A 13,536-nucleotide genomic window follows, 5' to 3' on the forward strand; every position below is an offset into this window, starting at 1 on the left:
GCACTCATATTAAAATAAATAAAAGACAACCAACTTCTAAGAGAGATTTTGGGTTAGACAGAGAAATCATCATTTATAACAAAAATGCCACATAATGTTGCGTACAATTGCCAAATCACAGCACAGTATGTTGTCAACATTCCTGTACGGTTTAGCTGCAAAATATTTTTCATGGGGCTCTCTGTGCTGGCAGTCTGTACGAAAGTAATAGATTGTAGCTGTCTGCATGACTTCATCCTCACCCTTAACATTTCTGGTTAGGATAAGCAAAGAAGGAAGAATGGTTTAAAATGTGGGAGGGAATTAGGAATGTTCTTCAGACCATTCCCCACTATATTTATAATCATTAAGGAATGAGCCAGAAGAGTTAAGAGAAGATGGTCCCTAGCTAAGAACAGTAGGCTGCTTATGTTGAAAAGAAAGAAGAAAAAATACTACTCTTGCAAGCCAGTAGATCCCTTTACCCTTAGGTACCCACTGCCTTACCCAGTTTTTGTAAACTGGTACAAGAATAACTCCATTGAAATCAATTACACTGGTATAACACTGTAGTAATGCAGTGGTATACTCAGCCATATATATCAAGAAACAGTCGAGTTTACAATAATTAGTTAAGAATCTTCACCTCATTAGAGTGATTATAAAAATCACACTAACACAACTTCAGGAAAATATACCACCACTGTTCCAACAATGCAAAGACAATGAAAACGTCAATTTCACTTTTAGTCAAGTTTATTTTATTTTTTTATGTATTAATTATATTTAAATGTTTACACTGAACAAAAAAGTATTGTACTTGGACAGCTAAACAATTATCAATACATTTAAAGCTTCTAAAAATGATGCCAAGATAATGATTATATCATAATCCAAACAAATTATAACAGTATATGATATTTAAGTGCTCTGGGAACTCTGTTAATAACAAGTCTCCCATCATAACTCAAAGAAGCAAAAAGCCATGGGTCTGCTGAGGACCATTCCACTGCATATACACTGTCTTCATGTTCTTCATAGGTAGCTATTATGCTGTCCTGAAGGGGCTCTTTAGTCCTGGAATAAAAATAGTAAAGAGCAGTGACTGTACCTGATTTATAAGGCACTATAAATGTCACAAACAAAGAAAGATATACAAGCCTTGATTTACTGTACAGCAGTGGACTCTGTGGACACACCGTTATACTCATGCCAACCACTAATGCTTAGATTTTATAAAATATAGCATGATCATGTCAATATTAAAATGGCCATTAGCAGAGAGTGGGGATTGTCATTTTCACTACCTAAAATGTCAGTTATTCACAGTTCAAGGAAGTTCTAGGTCTCATGGAAGAAACAACATATTGCCTACTCTAAGCACCTCCATGTTTTTAAAAAAATGTTATGTAAGCTACAGAGCATGACAAAAAAGCAAATCATTAAATAAATTTTTCCTCAGATTAACATATGGTCTAACTCAAACTCACCTCCCCCAGATTTTTATCCTTTTATTTATTTGTTTGTTAGGTGAATTTTGAATCTGTCAAAACTAGCTTTATGGCTGAATGCACAATGTAAACAACTAAGGGACATAACTCAATCTGACCCTGAGTGCCTTTTGATGCAGTGGGCCTGATCCTGCAGTCCTTACTCAGGCAAAGTTCCCATGGGAGTGCTGCAGAATTGGGCACATAATCTCAAGAGCGGTGGAAGACACCATATTAACCTCGTCTCCTGTCCATTCCACAGAAGTATAATATTGGCTCCAATGGAGAAGCTTTCTTGTTTTTTTACCTTATATATCACCTAACACCTTTGAGCACATGGTAATTGAGTGTTAAGAGACAAATATAGTCTTTTATACCACAAATGTTTAAAAATCGATGCACATAATTATTTAATTTCCAAAGTACACAATATGGATTGATAGTATGATACTAGCAATGCACTCTCCATTTCTTCCAATCCCTTTTTCTATCAGATGGTACTTCAGTACGTTATTCTGTGGGTTGGTGGGTATTGAGTTTTCAGCGGATGACGTCAGATTTCTCTCCTGTCTGATGAAAATCAGTGAAGCTTTCAGAAGCATCTCCCTACCTCCCAGAAACAGACTTATATTACAGCTGCCATCCTCCTACCAGAAGGATATGACAGGGAACCCTATGAATGCTACTCAATCACTTCACGGATACAGCTATGATAGAAATGAAGTGTTGTTGGCTGCCTCTGCCCTTTTCCACTAGTCTCCCAGTGTTCAAAGCATGAATCTCTTCAACAACAAAAGTAAAAACAAATCTGGTACTGAATTTGTATGGCTTGCAGGACTGCACGTAGTATTATTGCTGGTGCACCTAACCAGCCCAACCAGCTGTGAATTTAATATCACAATTAAATTTAAATTCAATTCAATAATTAATGCAACTCTCTAATAACTGCAGTGTGATTTCTGATGTTTGGTTTCAAGGACCATCATCTTTTACTTATACTATTTCAGGGAAACTACCATAAATGACACAGAAGAGACGACATACAGCTTATTGGTTAACTGTGAAGAGTAGGATGTATGCTGCAGAACTCCTGAAAGTGTACTTTGATACACTCCATCTAATAACAGATCTACTAAGCCCACAATGCACATTTCATCTCCTCTATAGTGTTTTCTGACTTCTTAAATGACACGGCTGGTTAAGAAAAAGTTGGTCATGTCCCCAGATAGCAATGTGTCTCACGCAATGCTCACCCACTTATCCAAAACTCCATTATTCTGAAGGTTTCAGATGTCTCTTTGGATAAGCAGGGGAGCAATGCATGGTGCATATTGCTGTCAAGGGACGTGACCGACTTTCAGTTAACCAAGAGTCTCAGTTAACAAGAGGCTGGATAAACAGGGATGGATAAACTGCTAGTTTACACTCTTTTCTGTATGCAAGATATGACTTTGGTGTATCAATTCAAATAATATATTTTGTATAGTTTAATATAAAAAAGGAGGATTGTATGTTCAGGAAAGAATCTTGAATTAGCAGATGAACTACTGTTCTGCATTTCACTTCAACTCTTCTATTTTGAACCCTCCTTTATTGTTCCATCTTTGATGAATTTCCCATTGAGGATTAAAAGTAACCTGGTAGTATTCCTTAAGGAGAGCATATTATTAAAAATAATTCAGACCACATGAGCTCAGGACTAGACATGGTAGCATTTTACAGTTTCTTCCTCCATAATGTAGGCCTGGCCCAGGGACATCTCTATTAAGGAGCTGAAGGAGGCATAACATATGGATCTCTTACATAAAAGACTAGATAATATACAAGATATTCAGGCAAACATTGAACACAGGATGAAAATTACTGCAGGGACAGCACAAAAGGTCCACTAGAAACTTACTTCCACTATTAACCTTGGAGATATTGTACATGCTCTGATGAAAGAAAGTAAGAAATTATCCTTTAAATTGTGCTACCTGGATAATTTTCCCAACGGGGATGCACCAGTATAGACAGTAGCAGAATAATGACGGATATATCTGAAAAGTGGGGGTGCCAAAGGAAGAAGAAATCAGAACAAAAGAAGTTTGCTTTTCACACGAGAAATCTCTTGGTGAACGATCATTTTATCCCTTGCTCAGAGACATCCAAATAAAATGTTTGCTGGGTATCCTGTGCCTTGTATTATTTTGGTAACCCAAGAATCCCAGAGGATATGCAATTTGATACTATGTAAAGCTAGGCTGCTTACAGAGCTTCAGTTTCAGAATCCTAAAACAGAGTTGACAATCAGTTTTATGCAGACTGAGAAGCAGCTGAGACCACCATATATCGAATACTGTTTGGGTCACCTAGTAAGGTTTAGGCTGGGCCGGTTGGACAAAATTTACTTCAGCCAAGGAAATTGATGTTTTCATAGATAGTAAGCAAAGTTAGTGGTCAAGTGGTTTGTCAAGAAAACCATAGATAAATCAAGATTTAGATACAAACTTTTATTTATCTAAGAGTATGTCTACATGTACAGCGCTGCAGCGGCACAGCTGTACCAATGCAGCTGCCCCACTGCAGCACGGATGGTGAAGATGCTCTATGCTGATAGGAAAGAGCTCTCCCGTTGGCATAAAAAACCCATCTCCGTGAGCGGCATAAGCTATGTCGGTGGGAGAAGCTCTCTTGCTGACAGTGCTGTGCACACAAACACTTATGTCAGTGTAACTTATGTTGCTCGGGGGGTGTGTGGGGGAAAAATATTCACCCCCGTGAGTAACATAAGTTTTGACGACATAGGCCGTAGTGTAGACATAGCCTAAATCTGCTCTTTAACTGTTTATATCAGAGTGCATTTAACAATGTTTCTATATTTCATTATCTATTACAGCTTTATTATTCCCTGGCATAGCAATAAACAGCATCATGCTTCAGTCTGCAATTGCTGATTAACTCTTATGAGAATGTTTAACTGCTTTCTTCAAAAGTTTTCATGATTAAAAGGAATATTACCTGTGATATGGTTGATCTAGTACACCAGAGGTTTAGATCCCCGGCTTGCTGCTTTCTTGGAAGAGTAATCTGGCAGGATTATATTCTGGGTTTATGTGTTTAAGAAACAAGCAGGACATTATTTCTTCCTTGTAATAAATTTTCCTGAAAAAGTTGCTTTAGTGTCAACTTTTTTTAAAATATCATTTTAAGAGCTTCTTCTGAGCAGACACATCTACTTGCCTATCTGTTTATCTAGGTTCTTGTACTGCATCCATCACCATCAAAATATGTATCTATCTATATCTATATCTCCTGCACATCTTTGAGATCTGTGTCAGAGCTGGAACAGGGCTTTTTCTCCTTTTGTTATCCTATTTATATAGCATGACCGCCATTAGCTTCTCCCATGAAAGGAGGGGAACTTTCATTTGACTAAATAACTTTGAGGTTAACTGTATTACAATCTTGTAAGAGAAGCCTGTTTAGCTTTTGGATAATTGTTTTCATGTAGAGTGCTGTTACTTCAAATTACTGTCCATGCTAACAATCACTTAGGTTTGCAGTGCTTGTGATTCCATATTGTCATCAAAAACTTCAATAAAAAGAAAGCTTAAAAAACGAGCCATCAGAAATCATTAATTCTCCATCGGAACTAAAGTTAAATCTTGTTCAACCTAAAAATTGTTTAGAAATAAACCCAACCCAGTAGAGCGGCAACAATATACAGCAGGGGTGCCCAAAGTGCGGCCTGAGGGGCAAGCATGCCCCACAGAGTTCTAAAATGCACCCCGCAGATACCCTCTCCCTGTAACTGCAGGGTAGAGCTGATCAGCTGCAGGATTTTATTGCTGGTAAACTCAACCAACATGGTATTTTTGTTGCTCTGTTAAGGAAGATACAAGTCTTAGCAAATATTATGGCTGTGTGAATTTATCTGATTTTATAAAATTCCATCCAAATTTATATGCAAATTAGGGACAGCCTTCAGTTTCCTGTAGATTTCCAATTTGGCCCTCATCACAGCCAATTTTGACAGCCTCAAAAATACAAACATATCAGCTGAATAATACTCCTAGTCGAGCTTATTTTTAGATTACTTGTATGGGAAAGGATCAAGGATTTTTAACCATTCATGCAATAGAAAGACCGGTCATTTTCTCACATTAATAAAACCTCAATCTCTCCAACAGAAACACATCTTTAAAACACTCAAAATCTGTATTTTAAAATAGATTGGCATTGGTGGTTAAATATGATATATTTACTAACTTGAATGAAGAAATTAATAGGAAATAATTATACATTTGTTAAAGACAAAACAATGTAAGAATGGGAAATTGCTGTTTTGTTGGATTTGACCTAGTTTCTCAGACACCCTACCAACAAAGCCCCAACCACAGATTCTCCCACAAAGCATTCACATAAGCAGCTTTAATTAAGTCACTTTGTTGGGTGATGCTACACTGTAATCTTACGATTTCTGTGTCTCTGCCTCTTATGGGGTTTCTCTCAGATGGAAGAACTGCTGAGTCATCGGTCTAGGTTTGTATTGTTGGTGGAATTTTCTCTTTGGCGCAGGTGTATATATTCCCAGGAATAGAGGGTGGTTCTGGAGTCCTTTAAAGTGTATAATCAGAAGATGAATAAGTCTTTAAACAGAGAAGTCTCATCAAAGAGAAGATCCTCAACAGTATTCCGGACATCCTTGGGAAAACCTGAAGCATGGAGCATGACTTCCCGCATCATGATGGCAGTAGCCATTGCCCTAGAAGACATATGAGCTACAGCTACAGCTGATTGCAGTGTGGTCTTGGCAACCATTTTGACTTCCTGTATTAAAGCCTGGAAATGAGCTCTGTCCTGCTGTGGGAGACAGTCAAAGTCTGCGAATTTCGAACTGTTCAGGAAGTCGTACTTAGTCAGTAGTGCTTGGTAAATGCCTATCCTGAACTGAAAGCTAGAAGAAGAAAAGACCTTCCTTTCCAATAAGTCGAGACTTGCCTTCCTTATCACTCATGACAGATCAGGAGTGTTGCTGCCTAGATCTCTCTGAGGCAGCTTGCTCCTAACTCTTTAGTGGTCCAAAGTGAGAGAACAGAACTTCCAACCTCTTGGTTGGCATACAGTAGCATTTCTCTGCTCTCTTAAGGGCAGGGGTGCAGGGAGCTGGGGTATGCCAGACCACTCTAGCTGGCTCCAGGATGACTTCATTAACTTGGAGCACTATCTTGCAGGAGCTGGAGGACTGAAGCAAGAACTTGTGTTGAGGATCCTGAACCTCCTCAAGAGTTATCTGCAGCTCCACTGCAATTCTGCACAAGAATTTCTGGAATTGCTCGTAGTCAACAGGAGAGGATGGAGACATCTGAGTCACTACTGCATCTGGTGACGAAGATGGCAATCTTGTTGCATCTGGTGGAACTGCTGCATCTGGTGTGTACTCCTCCTCCTCAGAGGATCTGGGGTCACCTCTGGTTATCTCCTCAAAAGGAAGGGAAAGGGTGACTCCCTAGCAGACCGGAGCAACTCTGCAGGATGATACTGATCGCAAGGCCCTGAGTATGATCAACCAGATGGGTTGAGTGGGGATAGCGGTGGTCCCCAAGGCATAGGGTACCAACAGTTCCAAGGCATTTCAGACGGAGGTTGGGCCCAAACTGGCCCAGGTCTTCTGACCAGGAAGCGTGTCTTGGAGGACAAGTGCATAACGATTCATTGGACTTTTCAAAATCTCCTTATGAGGAGAAAACTGATTCCAGTCCCAATGGCAGTATCGATGGGCTGCTGGAGGGAAATCATAGCCTGAAGATGTAATGGGAGACAAACTCCTTCCACAGGCAGACTCCCCTGGTGGACTCATAACCTCTCTCAAAAAGAGGGAAGATGAAGGAATGGGAGACTCTGGGACTGGGAGAAAGAAGATGTTCTCAGGAGGAGCGTGGGTCTCAGCTTTTCCTGAAGCAAGAGAGCTCCTGTCTACCTGAACTGCCAGAGCCACTGTAGAGGCAGTCTGTGCCACAGCCATTGATGACAAAGATGGAACTGCAGGTGCTGGTGGATCCTGAGGTTTGTGTTTGGGAGGAACCAGCACCACCCGATCGCATCCGGTGCTGATGAAGCCTTACTCTTGTGGGCTTTCTTATCATGCCTCTGAGATTTAGGATGTATTAAGTTCTCTTGTGCTGAGCTAGTGCTTGGTGGATCTGACTTCTTCAAAGCCAATCTGGAAGAAGACAGCCTCATGCTTATGAAAATGCTCCATGCTCTCCCGACAAGACCCCGCCAAGGGATCTGTGGCAGCTGACTCCTTCACTCCTGATTTGGACCTCATGGCAGGAGGCGTACCCCTTGCTGAGTCAGGCCAATATACAGGAGGGATCCCTGGCCTGGATCCGATTGCAGCCTCAAGGCCTTTTCCATTAGGTGATTCCTAAGGTGAAGTTCCTGCCCTTTCTGGGTATGGCTGGGGAATGAACAGCAGATACTGCATCTTGCCACAATGTCCCCATGGCAGTACAAACAGCATTGGTGGTCATTGCTGACCAAGAAGTATTGTGGGCAGGAAGCACAAATCTTGAAGCCTGGAGTCCTGGGCATAGTCCAGTACCCAAATGAGATGGGGAGGGTGGGGTTTGGGAGGCTCCCCACGTGCAGTAGACTAACTATAAAACACTAAAACTAAACAGATAAAAAGTTTAAAACTTGAGAATATAAAATCTATTTACAGCTATCTAAATATATTTTCACAGGTAAAGAAGAAAGCTGAACCTTCAGACACTGGATGTTCCAACCTGGACCACGCTGCAGAGAGAAGGAACTGGAGAGGCGATCAGTTTGCCCTGTCTTTTACCTCCTCGGTCAGAGGCATGAGGTGAGCCAGGGCGCACGTGCAGACCAACGGACACTGCTTTCAAAATTTCCCAGCTCTGGGATCATGGAATGCATGCATTCCCACAGTGGACTACACATAGCACTTGAAAAAAAACAGATATACTGTAATCTCAGCTTTTAGTGCTGGTGACAGTTACCACTACCTTGACATCCCTGAGTTTTACCTACAGTTTTCCTGATGTTCAGAAGTCCTAGCAGATTGTGAGCATGTCAAAAGGAGAGCTGGAATGATACAACACTGCATTATGGCTTTTTTCCCTCTTGTAGTGACTTTTTTTTTTTTTTTTTTAAACACTGCAATTTTCCTGGTGAAAGGCTGGGGCACTTCGGCAAACATGAATGACAATATTTTGAAATCCTTCCAGGAGATTAATTCACAAAATAACTGTTATAGATGACATTAGGATAAATAAAGACAGCAAATTACAACAGATAGTTTCTCAAAAGAACAGTATTTAAAACGGGGGAGAAAAAGTACTAGTGTATGGAGAACTATAACAGGGGAGGCAGACACCAAGAAGAAACACAATGTAAGGGTATTTGGGGATGTAATAAAGAGAGAAAATGTTTGGCTATGAAACAGAATACTGAATCAAAATGTTGCCTATAGCCTAACAAATTTAGAACTTCCTAAAAATGAAGAAAGCTTTGATCTTATTGATTTTTATTGAAATGTGGATCAACAAAGTATCTAAAAAACAAAAACAAACAGAGAGGGTTCCCATTATAGTTGAAAGAGAATTTAAACTGATCCAAAAAAAACCCCCACCATAGCTAAAACTATGGACAATAGAGAGAAAATCTCTAAGTCTGCAGACCTAGATATAGGGACAGTGAATGGTAATGTGGCATAGAAAAAGGTTACCTGTGTAAAGGGAGCACATGCAGTGTAGGATTTTCAAAAGCACTCAGTGTTGTCCTAATTTTGCTGCCATTGACATAATTGGTAAATACACAACTTATATTAGACCTTATAGTATGTGTTTTGTATGTATACAGTGAAACTTAATTTAAGCTACTATTCAAGGAACTTAAAAACCTGGCTGCTTACAGAAGGTGGTTTCATAATTCAGTGGTTTCTATTCAATATAGGTTCTTATTATACTGCACTCATTACTGTATTATCTGCACACCTAATAAAAAGGCAGCAAAATTATAATCAAGATACTTTGGGGCTTTCTTTTAAGAAATGAAATTGCTAATAAGAATTGTCTCTTTTACAGGTTTCTCTATCTGTGTGCATCACGAGGTAACAATTGTTTTTAAATGCTGTAAGTGATGTTTTATATTACTTGCATGAAGCATTCAGTAGTACTGTACTGCCATAGCATTAAACAAAGCTAAGCTTTTTACACCTGTGTATTTATTTGCTTGTGGCAGTTTGTATCATCACTTTGCTGTTTAAAATACTGCATTGTACGTATAATATACAAACTTCCATTTCATTAACTGTTTGGCAGTGCTGTTGAAACTGAAGATTTTGCCTAATTTATTTAAAAAATCTTGGTAATAAATCCATTCAAACTCAACTCCATAATAAAATTATTTGATTGGGGATTCCTTTATGTTTTAAGAAACTTTTAAGACCTGCTCAGTGCAGGAAAAATGGTGGACCTTACAAGCCACATGAGGAATTGGAGGACCTTATAAGGGTGCAGATCTGAACTCATTCCTTTTCTGATTGCCTTCTACCTCCACATGGGTCTTCTTCCTCTCTGTTCTCCAAATCAGATACTATCCTCTAATCCTACAGCTTCTATGAGGGAGTCTAATGACTGTTCATTGCTCCCCTCTGGAGCCTGAAATTGTTAACTTTCTGGGAATGGTGCAAGACCTATTTTTTTCATAGGCATTTGGGAAGTGGGTGATCTAGGGCAAGGGTTATCAACCTTTTTCTCTCTGAGCTTCCCACCCCCCAACATGCTATAAAAACTCCATGGCCCACCTGTGCCACAATAACTGGTTTTCTGAATATAAAAGCCAGGGCCAGTGTTAGGGGCTAGCAATTAGGGCAATTGCGTGGGGCCCCTACAAAGCTACATTTCTCAGGCTTTGGCTTCAGCCCTAGGTGTTGGGGCTCAGGGTCCCGGGCTTCAACCCTATGCAATGGGGCTTCAGCTTTCTGTCCTGGGCCCCAGCAAGTCTAATGCTGGCCCTGCTTGGCGGACGCCCTGAAACCTGCTCGCGGCCTCTCCCCAGGGGACAGGGGGTTGAGAACTGCTGATCTAGGTATCATAAGGATTTTATTTATTACATGAAAACCATCTTTAGAGTCTACTTATCACACAAACCTCCTCAAAAAATAATCAAAGGTACTTTTACTTGTAAAGCCCAGTAGAATATATGAAAATGAAGCACTTTAGGATATATGGTGACCTTAAAAAAATAAACAGCCAAATTTTTTTAACTCCCATATCTCCAAAACATCTTGTGTGATTTGCCCAAAACTTGGCAGAAAAATTCAACCATGCAATGGGATCTAACATTCACAAGACTAGTTTGGGTTTAGTGAAATAAGGAATGGGAATGCAGTTTTGCAAATCAAGTATCTATCAAGAAGCTAACTTCAACATTAACTATGGAGAGCCTAGTACCTCTCCAGAATATGTCCATGTTCTGTATATGAAATGTGCTACTCTTGCCTTTACTCTTCCCTCAGAAGAAAAACTTTGCAAAGAGTGCCTCCAGAGTAAATACACTGCTTATTTTTAGAAAGATACTGGTTCTGGGGGTTAGTGATGGCACTCTTGTGCTGTGAGCATGGGGTGCCCTATAAGAATAGGAAAATATTCCATTCCATCACTGTGCAAGTCATTTGTGATGTGGTTAACTTCTTCTAGTGGCCAATGTAAAATATGTATCAAGCTTCCTATATTTGTTTTGCATATTATTGGTTTCACCATTCCTTGCTCTAGTAAGCAGTACACTGTGTGGTACTGGAGGCAGGCTGTATGTCAAAGGTTGACAGAAATTAGAACATCTCTAGATAAACTAATAAATGCCTGGTATCAGAATACTGCTTAGATACCCCTGCTTAGCTGCAACTTGTTTGTCTTAACCCTCCCCCCACTCAGGATGCAGTTTTTATTTACACTGTATTTTCTGGATTCCAATCCACAGGGAACTGCAGAGTCTACCTTACTGTAGGGGTTGTGGGCCAATGCAGAGACCACACACACAGAATCACATGGCGCACTGTGGTTACAGAGCTGTGCTCTAGGTACATCGACAATACTTATTTACTACTAAGCCATGGACAACTTTCCAGATTAAACCTTTTACAGCCACTTGAATTGCCAGCTGCTCCTGAAGATAGTCTTTACAACCAGTATTCAATGAGTACTATGGGGTACATCTTCCTTTCTTGCCACGGAAAAACAACTGTTCCTTTGGCAGAACAAGTGAGACGAGTAGCTCAACATCAGCTGGAGCAAAGGGGGGGGACACTCTTGTGACTTGCATTTATTGTTCAATATAGATAGATGTATAGCTCAGAGATGCATGTAGCATAACTGAGTAACTGTCTGATCTTATTTTTGTAACCCTTTCCCTTTCTCACCCCCATCTAACCCTATTGTTCATTAACAAAACAAAACAAATCAAAATCAGGGCAGGAACCATGCCTTTCTAGTTTCACTATAAAGCACCCAACTCATTTTTGTACATTAACATAAATTAAGAACACTTGTGTGGACACAAACGTTGGAAGTGTTCACGCCTGCAAAGAACAGGCACATATATTTGTATGAACAAAAAATGTGCATGCAAAAGTACAGATTGGGGGATGAGCGTTTTTTCCCCTCAAGTACTTTTCCAAATAAAAAGCAAGTGCATTTTAGTGTACACAATGTTTTTAAGTAACGCTATTTTTAATAAAGTAACTTATGATGTGTCTAGTCTCTTTACACACCCAAGTGGAGTGAATATACATTTACAAATGCTCACCCTGATGTGCATTATTCCTTACCTTCAGTTGAAAATAACTTTTAAAAATCAACAATCCTAAATATATAGGCACATTAAGGTATCATTTTCTAGTAGAGCCCATCAGCTATATTAAGAGGGAAATTAATGTTGGCAATATATTTTCATTCTTCTTTTCATGATTGTGTGTTAAACTTCCCAAAAGATTATTAAGGAAGAAGGAATTATGAGGAAATTTGATGAAAAGCAGAAGACTTTCAACTGTTATGTAATACATATTATTAAATGTGGGCTCAGGGCCCGACTTAAAACCCACTGAGGTTAATGGAAGTCTTTCCATTGACTTAATGGGCTTTGGGTCAGGCGTTCAGTGTCCCATCCCACTTACACCAGTGAACTTAAAGCAACTCTGCCAATTAGTTTTAGAAATGTGGATCCCATCCAAGACTCTGAAAGTAGTAGATTAAATTGAAATATACAACATACCTGAAAGGTGTGTATACAAAAATCCTGAAGTCAGTAAAGAATATAGCATGTTAGTCCTTAAAATAAAAAGTACCTCATACTACAAATGTTGCTGTGAAAATCAATATATTTCATACTTCTCCTCTTGATGGTGGTCCTCTTGGTCACTAAGCTCATCATCATCTACCAGATGTCCAAAGGGCTCAGAAGAAATTGATACCATGTTAGAGAGAATGATTCTGCTATCACTGCTGCCTGAAAGGACTAACTGGTCATGAGAATGATTGTATCGTACATTCCATACCCTATAAAATGAAAATAATTTAAAAAGTATTACAAGAGTCTATTCCACAGAGTCAATAAATAAATATACTGCACTGTTTAAATACATTATTTCAATTTAAACGTGAACAAATAGTTTAAGAGTAATCTAATCTGTAAAATGGGTTATGCTCTAAGAATTATTTTGGGGAAGTTCTATGGCCTGTGCTATACAGGAGGTCAGATTAGATGATCATAATGGTCCTTTCTGGCCTTAGAATCTATAAGTATGGGTAGAATCTGACACACTCATTCTAGAGATTGTTTTATGCTGTCTTCACTTTGGTCATAAACTTCCATGTAATTTGATTTTCCAAGGCCACATCTTTAAAATTCAACAAACAGGTTGCAGGTGGGGAGGGGAGGGTGGAAGGACCAAACCCTAATATAATTCCCCAAGAGTAAATGTCTGCTTATGGTTCAATATATCAAATAGACAGTCTAAAAATACTAAATACAGTAAAGTACTCCAAAAGCAAAATAT

General features: G+C 39.4%; 1 protein-coding gene across 1 annotated transcript in view; it reads right to left on the reverse strand.

Moving 5' to 3' along the window:
• Window positions 1-734: 734 nt before the first annotated feature.
• Window positions 735-13,536, reverse strand: part of EIPR1 (EARP complex and GARP complex interacting protein 1) — a 143,071-nt gene continuing 130,269 nt past the window's right edge. Inside the window, exons 8-9 of the mRNA XM_024215810.1 lie at window positions 12,869-13,036; window positions 735-1,056 (exon numbers count right to left, since the gene is read on the reverse strand). Of these exons, the coding sequence (XP_024071578.1) occupies window positions 882-1,056; window positions 12,869-13,036 (343 nt within the window). The 3' untranslated portion in view covers window positions 735-881. The remainder of the gene's footprint in view (window positions 1,057-12,868; window positions 13,037-13,536) is intronic.

Source organism: Terrapene carolina, unplaced genomic scaffold, assembly GCF_002925995.2.
Source record: "Terrapene carolina triunguis isolate 2854851 unplaced genomic scaffold, T_m_triunguis-2.0 Scaffold42, whole genome shotgun sequence".
Taxonomy (NCBI): Eukaryota; Metazoa; Chordata; order Testudines; family Emydidae; genus Terrapene; species Terrapene triunguis.